Genomic DNA, 22,465 nt, shown 5'->3' with positions numbered 1-22,465 from the left:
CCACAAAACAACAGTACAGATCACATCTTTGGAGTGAACACAGAACTGGGAGAATAACTGCTTCCAATATGAGTCCTGTCACGAAGCATGTTGATGCACAAGTAATTATCTGAAAGATAAAGCAGACAAAAACTAAGGGAATAAATGAGTGGTTACAAGTTCTTAAAAAGGCGTTTAAAACAGGCAGGGTCGTGGTCGTTCAGCCCTTGTTTCCTCTTTTACGTATCTTATTTGATGACCTGACATGTGTTGCATTTTAATGACTGAGACAGTTTTCGGATGCATTGTGTGGTGTGTGCGTAGTTAGTCTTGGTGCAAGACGTTTCTTGTTTTGCTTTCACACCCAGCGCGACCAACTCACAAACATCGCCCGTATCGGTGAAACATCTAGCACCAAGACCAGCACATATTATGCATCTAAACATATCCGAAAACAACCGGTTATAAACAGCTCCAGCTGGTCTTTATCACTCGTTAACTTTAAACACCCTGACCCCACGTGAAGCGCTCTCCACCACAACAGGAATGCAGATAGCGAAACTGATTGAGGTATTTATGAATGATCTTTTGCCTTGGAAATCATAACCAAACACTCTGCCCTGAAAGGCAGTCATGACTAATATGACTATGAGCTAATTAATGAGCAGTATCATTATCAGAATATTGATATTATATTCTGAATATAATATCAATATCTGTCATCTCTAAAAAATGTTGAGGAATATATAATTGAATAGGCCTATGTTTCTTTTTTAGTTTCTACCACCAATCACACATAAATCTAGCCTATACAATACTCAAATTGTAGCCTACAGCTTGTTGGGTTTGACATGCTTGATGATTTAATCATGACCCGGTCATGATTAAATCATCAACAAGCTTTATTGATATTATTTTTATTAAACTCTTTTGTGTTCATTCAAAGTCAAAAGAACATGCATGGACCTACCTACGTATGTACCTACATGTACAGTCCCTCGTTCTTCCGTTGAGTCGCAAAGCACACACACTGGTCCGATGGCATTATTGTCGTAGTTTTTTATATTAATAATACACAACTGACATGGCTAAATAAAGCATGGAGGTACACCCATTCGTGGGTGAAACTGTCTTCCGCCACAGCAGAAGCATGACCGTCCACCACAAACAATGTCAATGTTTACAAACTTATTGTTTACAAAAAAACTTTGTAGAACACGTTATTACGTGACGACCGTATAACTAGAGGTGCAAAATATTTCCCACAATCCTTTGCGGGACGTCGGATTTTTGCTATCTGCAATAAGGTCTATGTAGAGTGTAGACCCTATGTCACAAGAGGGCTCTGTAACTAGATAGGCCGCGCGTGCATACGCGCCATTGCTTGTTTAGAACAAGTTTTGGTTCGCCATGGACGCGGTAAAAATTTCACGCACAGAAGATTTACACGGGAAAAAAGGCCATGGCGGCCCCCATGCCAGAACCCGCGTATGTACGCGCGGCCGATCTAGTTATTTAATTCTATATCGCGTCTATTCAAATGTTCGCAATGGATACAATGAACGCGCAGCGCATCGCTACCAAAAGTCACACCCACAGTAAAAAAAATATCATTCCTTTAGGGACTTTAAATCTTTGTGAACATTCACTTTTATAAATGTATCTTCCTCCTGTTGTTACTAAACCATGGAGACTATAATGGAGTTATTGTCAAGAAAAGCTAAGATGGAAGGAAACGATGATCAGGATGAGCAAGAAGGAGAAGATACATCTTGCAATGACAGAAAACATCGAATACGTAAGTAGGACTCGATCCTCTACCACAACTTTCTGGGCACTCAGTGATTGTTGACGGGGCAGGGCCCAATTTCAAAGAGCTGTTCAGCACTAAAAATTGTTGGCATGAAATTGTTTCCTTAATGAAAAACAGGATTACCAAACAAATTTCCACATGATTTTGAGGATAAGCAAACAATAGCTGGATACCAGTACATGTAATAAGCGATACATGCAAGAAATGGAAATTGGTTAGTAATCCTGTAAGGACGAAATTTCATGCTAAGCAAATTTTCGTGCTTAGCAGCTCTATGAATGGGCCCTGTCAGTTCAATCCATTGGGGGCAGTTAGCAGAACGAACCTCTTTGAAACCGTTTCCAGGCTTAACCTACTCCAAGTGACTCGGCGATGACCCCTTTTAAGCGATAGGTTTATTTTAACGTCCATTACACGGGACCCACGGCTTTGCGACCCATTCGAAGAACGAATAGTGGAGGAGAGTGTCAAGGACACAAGTCAGTGTCACGACTGGGAATAAAACCTGATCAGAAACACGAGCTAGTGCCATTGATGCAGTGCAGCCACGATACGCCACAAAGATTACTCTATTTTCACAGGAAAACGGCAACTTGCTGAATATACCGAACAGGAAAATACTTACATAAGGGAAGTTTTGACTGCGAAGGTAAAAATAAAGATATTTATACATAAGGGAAATAAATGCTAGAAATAACAGTTGTAAACAAAATGAGGCTACTTACGGGAGATGGATACGGAAAATTACATGTCTGAGTAGAACTAAAATAAACTCGAACAGAACACAACGGAATCAGGAACAGAAATGAGCCTATACGGTGTTCGCTGCAAGAATATATTTAGCAGCCAACGCCCACTACGTTGGTACCCGGGCATGCTGGACATTCCAAAGCAATACAAAGTAAATACCGGAAATGCAGTGATTAAAAATAAATAAAAGGGAAGGCGGGCAGGACAATACTTGAAATACCTTAGGATAATACAATAGAGGAATAATGACAATACAATACAACAAACACACTTATCGACGGAGATAACACACACTTTGATTGGAAATAAACTTTCAACTCTCATAAAGAAAACAAAAATGCTTTATGGTTTCCTAGCATGGCCTTTTATAGCTGTTTCGAAATCTTGGGCTTTGGGCTTATAACTCTGCTATGGTGGCCATGGCAGACGTGGGCCAAGCCGGACACCGGAGCCCAAAGCAAGCTGTTTCGAAAAGGGCCTAAGAATAGATTTCCCCATAATGCAGCTGTTATATTTTACATAATTTCTAAACTTAAGGCCTAAACTTGCATTGCACTGTTTAAAGGCACTGGGCACAGTTGGTAATTGTCAAAGACAAGTCTTCTCACTTGGCGTATCTCAGCATTATGTATAAAAAATAATAACAAACCTGTGAAAATTTGAGCTCAATTTATTGGTCATCGAAGTTGCGAGATAATAATCGAAGAAAAAAATTCTTGTCACACGAAGTTGTGTGCTTTCACATGCTTGAAATCGAGACCTCAGCTGATGTCTCAAATTCAATTCAAATAATTTAGTGAGGAATTTCTTTTCTAAAAAACTACGTATGTTTTTATGCTAACAATATTATTTTTAAGTTCATGGTGTCCATGGTTTATTAAAAACATTCAAATTAGTTGCCATAGGCAAAATTACATTGAATTTATAAAATTTACAGATAAAACAATAAAATTACAGACATAGATGAGCAGAAAAATATAACTGCAAAAACGAAAACAATTAAAAAGCATTAAAAATTGGAGTAATTACCAATAGTGTCCAGTGCCATTTATTTTAATTCCACAGAACTTCACCGGACAGCTATGGGAGAGTACATCATTCCCAAGGACGGAAAGCCACTCACTCAGCTAGGTAAGTCAAATTTAAAATTAAACAATAAAGGCCGGTTTATAGTCGGTCGCGCGATGGTCGCGCGACGGAAATCTTGCGCGCAATCCTAAGACTGAGGCCTAAAAACCGAGTGTCTTTTTATGATCGCGCGTCAAGATTTCCGACGCCCGACCATCGCGCGACCGACTATAACTCGGCATTTACAATGTTCATCACAATTAAGTTTTTGACGAATGACTGTTTTTGACTTTTATTTCAAGCTTTATCTTAGATGCTGTAACCATATTTTAATAAAATCATAAAATCACAATAAAAGGCATTTATAATTGGGCTTTAAAAACTATTGTACTAAAAGCATGTGTGGAATGGGCCTTAAACGCTCCTGCATCCTCAACTTCTTAGTGGAGAAGGCATGCACCACTGATAACAACCATCAAATTGGGCAACAGAATAAGAATGTCCTCGAATGTGGGCAACGTTGAATGTAGGCCCTATACTAATTTTGACTGATTGATTTCTCGCCTTAGCTCGGTCAAGGCCCCAATAATTTAAATGATAACAACTATTGTTCCTTCTGCAGCCATCCCTCTGCCCGGACCAGCTGACTACGAACCTAAAATCGACATCACCAGGAAAACTAGACCCCACTTTTCAATTGTTGGGAGAACCAAACGAATGAAAGGTAAACGTTCAGAAACCGTTTCCAGAAAAGACCCGGCAGCTTTGATTATTAAGTTCTGTTTTATGAAACGAGTGGCCTTAGCTTTCGATCCAAACCGGACCTTCTTCAGAGGCATAAACAAGTACAGACAAAAATAAATCCATTTACAGCAAAAAGAGAAGATGATTAAGGGTGAGGGAATTCATGACAGAAAACAAAGTGAGAGAAGGTCTGTTTTTATGAGACAGAAAAGCGTTTGAATCAATACCACTTTTTAAAATAGAAACTGACCTTAAAGGAACACGTTGCCTTGGATCGGACGAGTTGGTCTATAAAAAGCGTATGAAACCGTTTGTTATGAAATGCATACGGTTAGAAAGATGTTTTAAAAGTAGAATATAATGAACCACACAAATTAGTATCACTCACAATTGCACGGTTTTCCTTTTACGTCGCGAACTAACACGGTTGGCCATTTATGGGAGTCAACATTTGACTCCCATTAATGGCCGACGAGGTAACAACAAAACCACGCACTTTCGAGGCATATTTTGTGTAGATCATTGTATTTCACTTTTACAACATCTTAAGTTTCTACCCGTGTGAATTTTATAACAAACGGTTACAGAACGCTTTTGAAAGACCAACTCGACCGATCCAAGGCAACGTGTTCCTTTAAAGGCAGTGGGCACTATTGGTAATTACTCAAAATGATTATTAGCATAAAACCTTTCTTTGTGACGAGCAATGGGGAGAGGTTGATGGTATAAAACATTGTGAGAAACGGCTCCCTCTGATGAAGTGCCATAGTTTTCGAGAAAGAAGTAATTTTCCACGAATTTGATTTCAAGAGCTCAGATTTAGAACTTAAGGACTCGAAATCAACCATCTAAATGCACAGAACTTCGTGTGACATTAACATCTCGCAACTTCGACGACCGATTGAGCTCAAATTTCCACAGGTTTGTTATTTCGTGCATATGTTGATATACACCAACTGTGAAGGCTAGTCTTTGACAACTACCAATAGTGTCCACTGCCTTTAAGAAAACTAAATGATTTCCCATTTTTTTTTTTATAGATCCAACAATCCCCGGTGCTGCTGACTACAATACGTCGGGAGATTTAATTTGGAAAGACAAGAAGAAGACTTTCAAAGACAAAGGGAAGACGTGCCCGCACGGAACAACGCGTAAATATTAGCATTTTATGTAAAAACAACAATACTTTTGTTGAGCTTCGTCTCCACATCGGGAGCAAGAATGTTTAATAAAACTGCATTTCAAAACCGTGGTAGGACACGATTGGTTATAGTCTATAAACTTGAGGTCGAGGGGGAAAAGAGCGGATAAACAATTGTAACAATATCAGAGATGTTAAATTTGCATCGGGGATAAAGAATATTAATTTTGGTTTTTACCCATAGGCCTACACCGATGTCTGTTAGCACTGTATTCTAAGTAGTTTCCCGAGTCCTGTGAAAAAAAATATCACAAGCATTTTACTCTGGTGGGATTCGAACCCACGACACTTGCAATTCTAGAGCAGTGTTTTACCAGCTAGACACTGTTAGAATTGTAACAATAGTAACATATGATTTTCTTTTGTGCATTTTACATTGTACTGAGATAACATCAACTTCTTCTTCTGTTTTCCAAGTAAAGTGCAGACTTCATGGTAAGAATATAACGCAGTGTGAGGTTGGTGCGCGCGCTGTCCAAGTTAGAGCGCGGGCAAACAAAATAAAAACTCATGTGCAAATATGATGTACAGTGTTGTCCAGTTTAAAAAAAGAGCCTGCGAGCTAGATGGTTTCTTCCCTCCTCAATGCCGCCTTGAATGCATTGAGTGTTATGCATTTTCCAGGATCCTTCTGTAAGGAGGTCCACTCTTTGCTGTCATAGCAGCAATAGCAGCAGCAGTAGCAACAGCAGCAACAATAACAACACTGATGATCTCCAGAAGGCGATCAGAGCTTACTGATCGAAACGTCGAGTTGAAACCAACGGTTCTTTATTCAGAACCACCCCAACTCATTAGAGATAGTCATTACATTGTGTTACCGCAAACCTTTCTATATCGTATTTCCACCATGCAAAGTTTCAAATCCTACTGATGATCCTGATGAGGCCGGTGTGATTACGTGATTAGTTTTTTTCAAAATACTGTCGCCAAGCCGCTCCACTCGTTCATCACCACACGATTTACTTATGGGCGCCGCCATGACAGCTACGAGTAGAGCACTCGGCACGGCACTCAAATATACTACTTTCGCTTGGTGTGCGCACGCACGGCATGACGTAATACTACCGTATTTGGTATGCCGGAGCTCTGAGCATACCGGGGCGGGGAGACCGCCACACCGGGGGCAGTAGGAGCCACCAGATTAGCGATGCTCAATGCAAATTTGCTCAAAACCTATTTTGTGTATAAACCTGTATGTGAAATGTTGGTGTTTCCCTTAAAAAGTGCAACTGTTTGTGTGTTTTTTAGCTCTTTAAAATGGAAATTCAGTTATATTTCTGCGTTTGTAGCAACACACCACCTGACGTGCAGCATTGGCCCAGCGGGCTACAGGGTGACCCACACAGACACCGGTAAACATGCACCGAAGATCAGCATCGCGTCACGGCACATAGAGGGCGTAAATGTTGGACATCCGAACTGTCTCGTACAGCCGGTCGACACACATGGTATGGATTGAAGGGACAAAGGCTATTGGCTATTATAGCCTGTAGCCGATTTCACGAAACGCTAGGATTAATCCTATCTCGAGTTAGGACGAGAAACCCATCCTAACTTGGGATTAATCTTAATGTTCATTATGCTATAACAGTGCAAGGCGGGGACTTGTCCTAAGTCCTAAGATTAATCCCAAGTTAGGAAGAGTTTGGTGAAATCGACGGCAGGTCGCTGAAAGGCTATAGTCTTCGATTTATCGTGGTTGCCAATGGACAAAGACAAAGCAGTCGTCTGCTTAATTTGCTCGTCGAGTTATTAACGTCGAGTTATTTTATTCCCCTCAAAGTGAGCCAAAAAACACCCCTCAACCAGAATACTTTTTTCCAAACGTCCGAGAAAAAAATGTCCCTACACCTCTAGTTCTCTTTTGAAGCAAACAGGATCCTTTTTAGGGCCCTATGTCATCCAAGGTACATAAAGCTGGACGTCAACAACCCACAGGTCACAATAATTGGGTACATTTTACACTGCATCCCTTTTTGGGGGGCTCTCAAATCTGTCTTATAATTTTATTTATTTTTTGAGGGCCTACAAAATTGGAGGTCGACGCTAGCTCTGTTTTCTCCTAACTGATGGTGATGCACCCTATAATATTAAATACGCAAACAAAACAGTGCGCCACCAAGTGTTAATCCTTAAGAGCTTAATAGTTAACATCGTTTGAGGAAAGTTCAGAACTGCACACGAAGTATTCCCTAACCCAGCCAAAAACTTACGTTGAATATGCATGAGTCTGAGTTAATCTGTGGAAAGCAAAGCCTAATGTTATAAATGTCAAGTTATTGGACGATAAAGTATGCTTATTAATGAGCAGCGTGGCCCACTGTTAATAAAATGTTAAGACGGGCATTTTAAGCATTTTGTTAAAAAGGCACGAATAACACAACAAACAGTTAAACAAAAGTTGCAGAAATGATAATTAGATCAGTGCATTATTATAATGCCCCATTGTCACACTGTTTGTACTTGTTTTAGGGCAGGCCTTTATACCATGACGTCACACTATACACGTCTATAATAAATTTAATTTGTATATAAAAATGTGACCGGTTTAAATGAACGATTTTAATGTGGAAACATATCTTAGTTCTCTGGCCTCTGGGCTTTATTCACTCAGTCTGTCGGAGAAGAACAAGAAGTTGACAGTTGTTATTCTCCCGACAGCAAAGTATAGAATCAATAATATTAATGAGAAACAATAATATTGCAATAAAATAAACGTTAATATATACAGTGCTTATGTCTACGACTTATTCAAAGAATAAGGCAACTAATAAATCCACAAACGGGGCGGGTTTCTCTCAGCCCCGGAATTAAGCAATTAGAAAAATACACATCGCTAGAAAATGTACATTAATGTCTAAGCGATTACTAACTAAGGCCATCAAATAACGGTTGTAGTTGGATGGCAACATAAAAGAAAGAAATAATATAAAACAGTATTTCCTCTGGCAGGTTCCCGCCAAAACCTTTATGGCGTCCGCCATCTTGGAAACGCCCAAATATTCAATTAAATAAACCTTGTAAACTGTGCAAAATACACCTCAAGAAATATTACTCATCAAGAGCTCAACTATCTCTTTCTAATAACTCAAACTCATGTATAATAAATAAAGAAAGGTTAATGAAACTAAGTTCTGAAAAAGGGCGGAACTCCTGATTGCCGAATCTCAATTCGGAATCTTGCCAAAACAACATAAAAAAGTTGCTACAAATCTAAGCAAATTGTATAAAACAAGTGTAAATGCAAGGGATTGTATGATGGTAAATGCAATTTATGATAAAGGGGAAATGTGAAATAAATAAAGAGAAAATATCATTACCTGTCGGAGAAGAACAAGAAGTTGACAGTTGTTATTCTCCCGACATCAAAGTATAGAATGATCCGAATTGATAAATTTGAAAATAAAGCCACCGCTGGGGGCGCTTGAACCGGGGTTTGAAGTGTGAATAAATGAATATATTAAGTCAACAAAGAAGCATAAAAAATACGTTTTACACACGTTTTTCTGCCCGTCACAAAAATATATACTTTTTTCCCGCCCTATAACTTCCAGGTGTACAGACACCAGGCCCAAACAGCTACAATCCCGAGACGGATCTCCTCAACAAAGGAATTCACAAATCCTTTGGTATAGGCAGGAAAATCGGTAATAAGACTCTGGGTACCGGACCGGCTGGTTATACAATACAGGAAGGACAGCAGGGACCAGCCTACTCTCTATCGAAGAGGCTTCCCGCCAAATGGCAACAAGGTGTGAGAAACAGTTAAACAATATCAATGTTATAAACCACAAGGGAAACTGACTGTTTAAAAAAATCATTTATAAACAGTTTACTCGGTCAGTTACCACCATAGAGTTATATATATAGCTCTACTCTAAAATGCAAAAGAGTGAAAAGGCACTCTTTGAAGAGCCATATAAGGGAAAACTCTTTTTGGAGTGGTCTTCCACTCTTTTAGATTGAAGTTTGCATCTTTTTTAGTTATTTGTTTACTCTGTCCTGTAGTGAAACCCCTCTAAAAGAGTGACATAACCACCACTCTTTTTAAAGAACCATATGGGGGACAACTCGAAATGTAAAGAGTGGTGTTTTTCACTCTTTTACATTTAGAGAGTATGGTTACAACTAAAATGGTTTATAACTTTATATTTCAAATAAACAAGTCGCATCCCCTTTTGAGATCACCGATTGTCGCTTCCCAGGTTGTATCTCAAACTTTGGAACCTAAATAATTTATTATTTCTTTACTCTCGAAGTGACGGACTACCCAGCACCAAACGTTTATGATGTTGGAACTACAATAGGCAAAGGCGTTGCCATGGCGATCAGAAGCCGCCAACCTCTAGAACAGAGTAAGTGTCAAAGTGTTTGTTTATTAAGTTTAATGACTGTGCAAATCTCGTGCGTAGATAAACATTTGGGGGCCATTGTGGTCCCACATCGATGGCTTGTACGCGCGAAAGAGTCAAAAATCCCACACATTACGGTCACAATATTATTCGAATACGTGCAAGACTTGCACAATGCACATTTTTTAATGGTGATAATGTGTAGGCTGGGCAGAAACACCACGTTGGGGCAGAAAAGGGATATGCAAACGTTTATGCAAAGTAAAAAACTAAAAGTAACATGCAGTGAAAAGTATAACAATAACAAGGAAATTAATACTTTCTGCTGTTAGAACACTGTAAAAATCTACGAAATTGGCGCCCCTGTGCCAATTTCATAGAGCTGCTTTTAAACAGAAAACACCGTTTGAAAACTTTCTTCTAAGCAACATGAAGCAGGATACAGGCACAAATGGTACCCGGGCATGGCCTTTCGGTTGGCAACCTCATTCTGGTCAATATCCACATTTTGTTGGGTGCTTAGCAAGTGCTATGAAATGTGTTACTCTTCATCAAAGATGCACACGTGCACCTTTTTTTCTCCCGAATGATTCAAGAAAGATTTTGGACACATTCTAAAAAATTACATGTTCAAACGTTTGACAGTGAGCAGGGCCCAATTTCAAAGAGCTGCTTAAGCACAAAATTTTGCTTAAGCGAAAAAAAAAATCATTGCTTGTAAAATCAGATTACAAGAGTTCAGTCAATTGTTATGCTAAGTAAACACCAGCTAAATACCAGTCACAAGCAATGTATATTGCATACAATTTTGGCAAGAACTTGTGTTAAATAAGCGAGCTATTTTCGTGCTTAAGCAAACTTTTTGCTTAAGCAGCTCTATGGAATTGGCCCCTGTACACAACCTTGAATAACGTTGTACTACTTAAGCATAGCGAAGATGGTGCATGCATTATTATTTCAAAATCATCTCGGGATTTCTGATTTCGATTATTTAAGCGATATTAACACTTTTAACGTTGTTTTTAATTGCCTTCTTCAGAATACTGGGTTCCAAGTCCAAATACGTACACCCTGAGAGATCCGCTGAAGAATTCAAAAGCAGCATTTGCCAGCATCACCTACCGGCCATTCTCACCAACACGTGAGTGCCAGGAATCAAATAAAGACAGACCCATTTCTTATTCCATTTATTGCACACAAAAGCCTATGTTGACTAGCTCCACTGTGAAAACGGGCAGTTGGAGGGGTGGGGGGGGGGGGGACTATGTGAAATTCTGTCTCCCACATTTGGGACACGCTGATCTCAGTATCGATGTGCCGGCAGCAGCTTCTGCTCCCCCCCCCCACCAGTTTGAGGCACACTGACACCAATAACTATGTGCAACCACGTGACCAAAGAAAATGGCTGTCCGCGTCGCAACTCTATCATGGTGCGTTCGTTTAGCTTCCCTGGGTCAACCCCGGTGTGTGACGGTTTTTTTTCCGAGGACGAACGTGGGTAATTATCTGCACACGTTCATTCTGGAAAAAGAACACGCCACACACCGGGGTCGACCCTGGGAAGCTAATCGAACGCACCCATTACATAGACCTTATTGCAGATAGCAAAAATCCGACGTCCCGCAAAGGATTGTGGGAGATATTTGGCACCTCCAGTTGTTATACGGTCGTCACGTATCGTGTTCTACAAAGTTTTTTTGTAAACAATAAGTTTGTAAACATTGACATTGTTTGTGGTGGACGGTCATGCTTCTGTGGCGGAAGACAGTTTCACCAACGAATGGGTGTACCTCCATGCTTTATTTAGCCATGTCAGATGTGTATTATTAATATAAAAAACTACGACAATAATGCCATCGGACCAGTGTGTGCCTTTGCGACTCAACGGAAGAACGAGGGAGTGTACATGTACGTACATATGTAGGTAGGTCCATGCATGTTCTTTTGACTTTGAATGAACACAAAATAGTTTAATAAAATATCAATAAAGCTTGTTGATGATTTAATCATGACCGGGTCATGATTAAATCATCAAGCATGTCAAACCAACAAGCTGTAGGCTACAATTTGAGCATTGTATAGGCTAGATTTATGTGTGATTGGTGGTAGAAACTAAAAAAGAAACATAGGCCTATTCAATTATATATTCCTCGACATTTTTTAGAGATAACAGATATTGATATTATATTCAGAATATAATATCAATATTCTGATAATGATACTGCTCATTAATTAGCTCATGACTGACTTTCAGGGCAGAGTGTTTGGTTATGATTTACAAGGCAAAAGATCATTCATAAATGCCTCAATCAGTTTCGCTATCTGCATTCCTGTTGTGGTGGAAAGCGCTTCACGTGGGGTCAGGGTGTTTAAAGTTAACGAGTGATAAAGACCAGCTGGAGCTGTTTATAACCGGTTGTTTTCGGATATGTTTATGCATAATATGTGCTGGTCTTGGTGCTAGATGTTTCACCGATACGGGGGATGTTTGTGAGTTGGCCGCGCTGGGTATGAAAGCAAAACAAGAAACATCTTGCACCAATACTAACTACGCACACACCACACAGTGCATCCGAAAATTGTCTCAGTCATTAAAATGCAACACATGTCAGGTCATCAAATAAGATACGTAAAAGAGGAAACAAGGGCTGAACGACCACGACCCTGCCCGTTTTAAACGCCTTTTTAAGAACTTGTAACCACTCATTTATTCCCTTAGTTTTTGTCTGCTTTATCTTTCAGATAATTACTTGTGCATCAACATGCTTCGTGACAGGACTCATATTGGAAGCAGTTATTCTCCCAGTTCTGTGTTCACTCCAAAGATGTGATCTGTACTGTTGTTTTGTGGACTCGACCAACCACATCCTACTTCTTTTGCTGCAGGAGAGCTCATTGACCATCTTCTGAATTGACTAAAGGCTGTGTGTGTGTATGTGTGTCTTCATGCTCTTGAGGCCATTTTTGACTGATGACACGTAAATTGGCGATGAAAAGATAAATGTCAATTGCAGAGTGAACTGTGACGCAAGCGTTCTGTCAGCTGTTGAGCTTTGAAAACACCTAAAGGTATCGCAAGTGCTTCTTAATATGCCTGTGCGTGGCGTCCTGCGGTTGTAGGCTACAATTCTCAGAGAAAGTAGAATAATACAATACAATACAAACAATAACACTGTCCAAACGTCCATTTCCACTGTCTTGAAGAGTTTAAAGCTTCATTTATTCTGGTTACTTAAATCATACAATAATACTTCATAATGCAAAGATTTAAATAATACCAAGGGTTGCAATTGCAAAGATCTAGAGGGTTGTAGTTAACCGCCTCAGTACAGTCAACATGAACAATACCTGAGGCAAACAAGGGTAGATAATAATTGAGTAAAGTAAACTGCAATGTAAGTGTTTTTAAGGGGCCATGAAAATACCAAGTGTGTTATAAAGTTAATATTACCAATTTAAATATTTGAAGAAAAAAAATTAAAGGATGGAAATTGTAAATAAAAAATTGTTTGTAAACAAATATATGGAACAAAAAGTGTGACAGGTTTGGATTTATTTTCAGCAAGAGTTAAATTATGTGTACCCACAGTTATCAATGAAACCTTTAAACTCTCACCATAAAATGGGTCAAATAATTACAGATGCTTGTTAGATTGTGAACAATTGTTTTTACACCAACCCCAGGAGTTAAATTCACAACATGCATGATGTAGCATTCACAAACTAGAGTTTGTCATAGGTTTTATACATAGCTGCAGTTTTATCATGGCACAGTCATCTTTAGATTCCATTCCAACCTGTGGGTGTAGCAGATAGTCTGACCCCTCTTCTAGAGTCTTTTTGTGAACAAGGACTCTGACATGCATGACGTGTTTGCCAAAGGTGGCTGCAGCTTAATAAATATCAATTGTTTTAATAATGGCTTTGTGAAGTCATGAGACAGCTTAATACATAACAAATTGCCTCTGGCAGTACTGAACCCATTATTAGTGGGCCCTGAACCACCTGACCACAGTGCCAGTCTACTTACTTGTTAATTTAAATCCAAATTTTGAAGATGCAGAGTTTGCAGAGAATCACATTTAAGTGCTCACAATACTTCTTCTTTGATGGCAAGGTTTGAAATGACTTTTCACCCACTTAAACTACACAATGAGACCTATCAGTATATAAGTTTAGAATCAGGTTTAACAGATGTACAAATATAGATTATTTATAAAGAATATAAAAGCGAGTTACTGTATAAATAGTCTTCTCAATATGGCTTTTTATTAGTCTATCATAACCAAAAATGTATTAATTGGGATAGTTGCCCCCAAAATAATAAAGTTAAATGGTGACAATTTCCAAGTAAAACTAAAAAGATTTATTTTTTGAGTATGCCCAATGCAGAATCTATTTTTTTTATTGAATAAATCAAACTTATTTGAAAACAAACATTTAAAAGAAGTTATATTCTTTTTTCAAATTCCTACCTTAAGAAGGGTTTCGCTCATGTGACCTAGTCCTTGCTTTTCAAATTACAAACCTACAAAAACTCATAGTCTCATATCATATGATAAAATTATAGACATAACAAACATACCATTATTACAGTACCAGTAGGGTCTAACAATAAAGCTTACAACTTGATGCTTTATGGTACAGTGTACTAAAAGTATCATTTTTGTAATACATGCACAAAACAAAGCACAAAGTATGTAATTATATTATGCACAGAATCATGTTCGTACAATACGTGTACATCAAACTTGTATAAACTGAACCCTTGAATAAAAAATGTTTATGCAAGGACTACTTCTAAGTTCTAGAAACTAGAAGTATGCTAGGACCTACACCAGAACCTTGTCGTACTTGTCATGTCATGATCTACGGTATAACCATGGAGGTAGAAATAGATTTATATTAATAAATATAAGTATAAACCACAATTACTTAGTCACTTTTGGTCACTGTAATTTTGAACCATATCAGTGGTAGACCTAAAAAGTTGATGGTGTGAGAAATAAGGAAAAAGTATCATCTGCCACATAAAGTTTTAAAAATGTACAACTACCAAGCTATTCTATTTACGTCCACGTCATTGCTGATTAGTGGCATACAATTACAGATACAATCGAATCAAGACAATGTAACCATTGATGGGCTTTATTCACAGAGCTATATCTAGACTCTATCTAGACCAGGAATAAGAAATGTTTTTATTTTTTGTAAAACAGTCATGACAGTCCTCGATCATCATGACCTTGGCAATGTTTCTCTGTTTTGTAACAGAACAAAATGTCTTACTTTTGTCATGGAGGTCGTCCATGCTTTTGTCGAAGTATTTATCAGCACAAATCGGAGTCACTGGTGGGAAGTTTTGGTTGTTATTTCCGATCCTTCGAGGGTGACTGATGGTTGCGGGAGGGTCACTGATCCGTGTTGCAACTTTTCGCCATTGACCTTGTCAATGCAGTCTTCCGACGCCCTACAGACGTAGACGGGCAAACCTAAAAACAGTAATTTTATCACGAAAAAATGTCGCCTTTGGAGTTTGTCTTTAACTACTGTGTCTTGGCACATTCACTCTAGCTAAAGATTACCTTAGTTCGTCTATGCCAGAACTATTTATTCTATCAATCAGCTCTTTCTCGTTCACTCCTGCCACATCCATTTTGCAAACCGATCGATCGTGTACGAACGTTGAACGTTGTTTACTTTTTTGAGCGAGGTGTCAAATTTTTCCCACAGACCTTTGCGCGCACATGCGCAGTTGTTCAAAGTCGCTATCTGCAATAAGGTCTATAGACCTTATCGCAAATACCAATGCGCACGCGCAGACTGTTGAATGAGGTGCATTGTGGGATATATATGGATCAAATTTGGATACCAGCAAGACCACAATGCACCTAATTCCTAGCTTTACGCGCGCGCCCCGGTATTTGCGAAAAGGTCTATAGCTCTGTCTGATTTCGTCTGATAGCGCCCTCTTTTGAATAATCTTCCTTATACGGCCCTTGTTAAATTTACGGTATGGGGGACAACGGTTCACCAGACCTTTCTTTGTAATTTATTTACTCAGCAAACATCTTCATATTGATTGGGCGAAACTCATTTCCTTGTTGGTGTGCTCGACAAAGATTGAAAATATAAATGTTCACATATTTGTAGATAACTGATGAGGTAGCCTATACGGATGTTTGAAAACCATTGGTCTGGTTTAAAGGATCTGTGTACCTTTTCAAAATGTCAATAGATTTACATTAAACTTACAGGGTTGAAGGTAATGATAGTGGAAAGCTTCCCTGAAAATATTATCTACTGAGGTGCTGTAGTTTTTGAGAAATGAGTAAAACAATGTAATGAAAATACGTTTGTGAATTATCAAAATAATTTTTGTCTCATGAGACGAACATTATTTTCATGACATTGTTTTACTCATTTCCCAAAAACTACAGCACCTCAGCACGTAATATTTTCAGGGAAGCTTTCTACTATCATTATCTACAAACTGTGTAAGTTTAGTGTAAATCTGTAGACATTGTGTTTTTTGTCCTACAAAAGTTACATTGACCCTTTAAATCAAGCATCGTTTATAGACATTTGTTATAAATCTTGATTTTTATGAAAACATAATTTGTGTAATATAATTTTTTGTGAGTTTTACAGTGAAGACCTGGCCAAGTCCTGCGCACTACAAACCCTCCGATGGTAATTTACCGAAAGCCTCCAAGTTTTCATGCAAGAAATTCTGCAAACCATGTTTTCCTGATATACTACAGTACCCCGTGCAAGGTTTGTAAAAACTGCTGTGGTGACAATTTGTGCCCTTACTTAAATAATGAGGTTCTTGTACATTTGGGATGACCAAGATGACGTCATTCGATTGTATCCCGCACACTTGCTCTGACGTCACAGTGTCTGTCCAGTGTAGGCCATTTTGGAAAGTCAAAATGCATCTAACTGCCCGTGTGTCACCTAAAAGGCAACACGGAATCAGACTCCAAAAATGGCGCGAACAATATTTATTTGGTGATGACGTTTAATACTCTTCAGGACATTGTACGCTTACACAAATAGCCACAGAGACTGGACTTTCTACAGGCAGAAAGTGTTAACTGCTCAATGAAAGTATAAACATAATCTTACATTTTTAATTGTGGTAACAGCGTATGATTTTATTGTTTGATATCAAAGTGCCGTACTATTCGTATAGACGTTATACACATGACGTCATTTGAGAAGACCATAGAGGTAATAAAAAGGTTGCTCCTTCGCCCATTCTGTGTGATACTGTATGTTCAAGCGCCTTGAGTACCTTATCGGTAAACTCGTGTGCTACGACCAATTACAAATTGACTGTTGCTTCTTTTACTAGCAGCGCTTGATCCTACACCGGGACCAGGAACCTACCACAGCGAGAAGAAGTTCACTGATAACGATAACCCAGCCTACTCCATGGGGTCAAGACCAAAGCCAAAGACGAGTGAGTTTCATCAAAACAAATCACAAAAGTATTCATCCCCCACACAAAATGCTTATAATGCCTTTACTTGCACAGTATGTGTATCTTTTTATGCCTTGAGTTGTTGTCTGCACCTGCTAGTTTGCACCTCAACCAATGTGCGAGTATACTCCAGGAGAGGTTTCTGCACAGTATAGGAAGATGATGATGATGATGATGATGAAGGACCTTTGTCCGCTTCGCCCCTGTAGACCTTTCTATAAGCCTTTTTGAGATATTGCGGACACAATGCTTCCAGCGCTTTGTCAGTACACACCCATCAGACCAAACAGTGCACTCAATAGTGTTCGCCATTTTCTCAAAAAGGCTAAATGGAACGTCACAGCCCGAGTTTTAGCCAAACCGACACACGTTGAAGTGGTGTACTGGAAACTAAAACCATGTCACGAAAACATTCTAAACATGCATACAGAAGGTGGTGTAATGTTTTCTCCCCCAGATTGCATTTAAAACTTGGAAAGATCCACAGAAAGTATAGGTTAAAATGACATGGCTAAACCTGGCCCTGGCGTTCGTACACTTTCGTATTATTACTACACCGGGACAAGAAACAGCACAGAGGAAGAGTCATATAATAGGGCTAGGCTAAACCAATAGGAAATTAAAAGAAACGCTAGCGACTTGCTGATAAAAAGAACGACCCTTGAATTTTGAGAAATGCATATTATAAGAAAGTTCAGTTCACGATCTTGGATAACTTTTATACAACAATATCATTACAGATGACGTACCCGGGGCAAACCATTACAAAATTCGCGTCAACCACCGACCAGATGGAAAGAAGGCGCCTGACTTCTCCATGGCGAAACGCTGCTACCCGCCCAACAGTGAGTACTTAAAATAGTGCGCCTTTCGCCGTACTATACAATACGGTCAATAAAAGTCAGGAATCATGATGAGGTACAACTCTTTTTTCCCCCAAAAAATTATAAAAAGGCCCTACTACTGGTGAAGGACCCGTCAACTTTGTGATTGTATTGGTATTATTATATTGTCTGTTTTGGTGTCTATTATTATATTGTCTGTTTTGGTGTCTATTGTGACAACACCCGTGTCAGGTTTTACATCCCAGCAGTGTATAGCCTACACATAGTGCACAGTGGCATTCACCCTTTACACTGTAAAGGACGGAAGAGTCGGCGGTTTGTGGCTAAAGGTTTTCTTCTTCTGGAATTGACGTCAATTGGCCTCACGTGCTTCTGGGTTTCACTTTCTTGTCACATCATTCCTTTGCGGTTACCTCCTCCGAAATGATGATTGTACGCTCCCACGAGACGTTTCGTTACCACATCACGAACTCGAAAAGAGTTCATAGAAGATTCAAGACGATGAAGAAGAAGAAGATAAAAGCAGAAGAAGAAGGCTTTTCTGACATTCCAGTGACATCTTTGATTCAAAATGATTGAAGTCACTTGTATTTGAATGCACAAGTACAGGTAAGGCTATAGGCTATTCGTTGAGAACACAAAACACTAACCCGATTGAACAATAATTGGAAACTTTGGAACGCTAGGTGGCAGCAGACTTACCAGGTAAATTTCCATTGTTTACGTAGTTCTGAGCATGCACACATTACCGAGAACAATAGATTTTACCTGGTAAGTCTGCTGCCACCAAGCGTCCCAAAAGTCTCCCCGCCAGCAGCAGAGACAGAACCCATGGTCCACCCCTCCAATAAGAAGGAAGAAGAAGCTTCGAAGAGAAGTAGAAGAATAATTTTGTGTCTATTTTCTCCAACAGAGAACGAGAATCCAGGTCCCACAGTATACAACCCAACTCTTGACACTAACGACGGGCCTAAATATAGCATGACCAAGCGATGGAGTAAAACCACAAGTAAATAAACCAATTTCTTATACACGTAGGCCATTTTTTATACCTACTTCAAAAAGCAATTAAACAGGCAAAGTTAATTAATTATATTGCTATTAAGCGCAAATAAAATCCATTAATTTTAAAAGCTGAGCGGTTAAGAGCACCAGACTCCATGCAGCTCTGTTATTTCTGACCAGCAGAGTGTGGGTTCGAGTCCCTTTCGATCTCGGGTGTTTCTGGTTAACAGCAAACACTCTTCGGGTGGTGGCACAAAACTTATAAGGGGGTCTTTTAAAAGAGTGGCAATACAAACTTTGTGTAAAAAAGCCTACAGCATGCTTTCGTTAGCATAGGATTAAGCATTTGAGAAACAAAATCTCAAAAACAATAACATCTTTTGAATAAAAATGTTCACATATTTTTATTTCAAAGGCCTACATCTACCCAAGGTATACCCAAAGGTTTCCATTTAATTTTCGTGGACTTGATAAAACTAACAAGTTCCTTTCCTACTCTTGGTAGCCTTCGCGCCACTTCAATTGAGTTTTCACTCACCAGTGTGCTGATAGACCAATAAGGATTAACCAAGGCTAATTATTGTCTGCCATACGCGATAAAATTAGAGCCGCCAGGCCCAGAGCTGTGTATGGCTCTGGCCAGCCAGGCCTGGCCAGGCCTGTATCACAGCGCCCTCAATCATCACCTTATTGTAAAAATAACTCATGTTGGCTCGAAGTGGGTGGGAAGTAGGAATTAACAGTGCACCCCGCCCCTCCCCCTAAAACCCCGAGTGAGCAAACCACAATCTGACAAGAGAAGCCTATGGTGGCCGATTACGCCTTCTTCCTCGTCCCCTTGAGGCATCAGTGAATGTCAGTGAGTGTGGTATAGGCAGCATGACTCGTGACATCATGTTCATCAAAAAAGAAAGAAACACAAATTCCGGACTTTTGCAAGCACATCACAAAGAACACCTCAATGGGAGAATATGAAATGTTGAAATTTTACAGTTTGCGAAGCTTAGATGTTTTTATAAGATACTTTTTAAAATCATCTTCTGGATCAAGAGAGATGTCACAACCCCAAAACTGTTCAGCTTTTATTTTGACCATTTCTTGATTTTTTATGGATGTAAATTGTCCCTTTTTGAGCAACCTCGCCTGCTCAAATTGGAAATGGCACCGGCCCCAGTTTCATAGAGCTGCTTAAGCACAACCGAATCATGCTATATACCAGAATAAGGTTACCAGCCGAATTACCATGTCACATGTCCAAATTGTCACTGGTATCCAATTTCATAGAGCTGCTTAGATGCCAATTTTGTGCTTACTGTGCGATTTCCATTTCATAGTGCTGCTAACCGTAAGCACACGAAAAGGCACGCTAACCTTCCGGTGCTTACCGCACAAAAATGAATGACGTCACATTGCAAATCGACGGTGAACGCACAATATGACCGCCTAATTTTTCTTGATAACCTGTGAAATACGCTTTCACCTTTACCACATTTTTTCTGCTAAAGCACGAAAATCTGCTTACAATTGGGCGCTGCTGATTTCTGCCGGAATTTTGTTTTGTTAGGCCTTAAGCTCTGTGAAATTTGGCCCAGGTCAGTCGTTTTGTAAATAAGGGACATGATCTATTGACAGAATCAGGTGAACACACCGGTCTCATTATGACCCCTCTTATTTTGCAGAGAAAGCCTCCCCCGCTCCTAACTCTTACGACGTCACGAATGGCCAGACGAGGAAAGGACGCTCAACTGGACCATTAGCAACGGTCAAAGGTCGAGCTTCGTCATACCTATACGCGGGATATGCCTTGCAGTCGTCCGTTAGGCTGTATGATTCTTAAAGGGCCTGTATACGACTCCAAAAATTCATGGCAGCTGTGACGTACTTGGCTATTACTAAGAAGTACAGCAACTTTTTTGATATTATAGTGCATTCTGAGAAAACTGTCACTTTAAATTAGGCCCTATATACTGCTGTATTGGAAAAAGATATCACTTTTTATCCCACTACAAATTTGAATCTGAGAAGCGTTACAGACAGTTAGGTTTCTCAGATTGTGTCTTCCAATTGCAGACTATACGCCTCTCTTAATATTTATGCATGAGGTACGTCACAATGCTAACTCAAAACGAGGCGATGGGCGCAGCAGCTGCAAGTGATAGGGGACGTGCGCCCATAGCCTCATTTTGGGTAAGAATTATGACGTCATGCATAAATATTAAGAGAGGCGTATTCTTCGCGTGAACGTAACCGCTCCAGCTACTCTGCATGCAATATCTCAAAAACGCTAATAGCTTTTGAAATGAAATATTCACAGGTTAATTTTATGGTTTATCTGTAATAACTGCATAGGATTGAAGCAAACAGTGGGTTCCAATAGGGGACTTTCGGGACGCTTGGCGGACTTACTTACCAGGTAAAATCCATTGTTCTCGATAATATGCAAATGCTCAGAACTACGTAAACAATGGACATTTACCTGGTAAGTCTGCTGCCACCTAGCGTTCCAAAGTCTCCTATTACCAAACGTATATAATCCCTTTAAACTTTTGTGAATGAAAAAATTCCAAGCTTCCTATGATAGTTATGCCGATGATATCAGCCAGAGTGTGTTTATAGACCATGCGAGTATCGCACGTACTGGAATATACTTTGCAATGTGGCCACTTTGGTTCCACATGCTTTTACGCGTGAAGGAAACAAACTCAAGCACTTAAAAGATACTGGACACTATTGGAAATTGTCAAAGACCACTCTTCTCACTTGATGTATCTCAACAATATGCAGAAGAAAAAAAAAACCTGTGAACATTTGAACTCAATAATTGGTCGGCGAAGTTGCGAGATAATAATGAAAGACAAAATACCCTTGTCACACGAATTTGTTTGCTTTCAGCAGATGCTTGATTTCGAGCCCTCACAATCTAATTCTGAGGTCTCGAAATCAAATTTGTGAAAAATTACTTTTTTTTCTCGAAAACTACGTTACTTCAGAGGGTGCCGTTTCTCACAATGTTTTTTACTATCAACATCTCTCCATTGCTAGTTTCCAAGTAAATTTTTATGCAAACAATTATTTTGAGTAATTACCAACAGTGTCCACTGCCTTTAGAGCTCGCATGGTTTAATACGCGAAAGACTTGCGCAGTATATTTACAGAGTTCCGAGAACTAAAGTTTATAAGCTTTTTTCGGTCCCAAATCGCACAAATTAAGCAATT

General features: G+C 39.4%; 1 protein-coding gene across 1 annotated transcript; it reads left to right on the top strand.

Annotated features, from left to right (window-relative positions):
• Nucleotides 1–1,665: 1,665 nt before the first annotated feature.
• On the top strand, nt 1,666–21,205 carry LOC117305522 (sperm-tail PG-rich repeat-containing protein 2-like). The gene is made up of 13 exons (XM_033790396.1): nt 1,666–1,777; nt 3,608–3,673; nt 4,233–4,334; nt 5,395–5,505; nt 6,848–7,006; nt 9,113–9,310; nt 9,818–9,913; nt 10,950–11,051; nt 16,562–16,687; nt 17,274–17,378; nt 18,140–18,244; nt 19,158–19,253; nt 20,929–21,205. Exons 1-13 carry the CDS (start codon nt 1,666–1,668, stop codon nt 21,084–21,086), a joined length of 1,536 nt encoding a protein of 511 aa, XP_033646287.1. The 3' UTR covers nt 21,087–21,205.
• The last annotated feature ends 1,260 nt before the right edge of the window (nt 21,206–22,465 follow it).

This window comes from Asterias rubens, chromosome 2 (genome assembly GCF_902459465.1).
Source record: "Asterias rubens chromosome 2, eAstRub1.3, whole genome shotgun sequence".
Lineage (NCBI taxonomy): Eukaryota > Metazoa > Echinodermata > Asteroidea > Forcipulatida > Asteriidae > Asterias > Asterias rubens.
The sequence above is the reverse complement of the archived record's forward strand: the minus strand, read 5'-3'. Positions and strand labels throughout refer to the sequence as shown.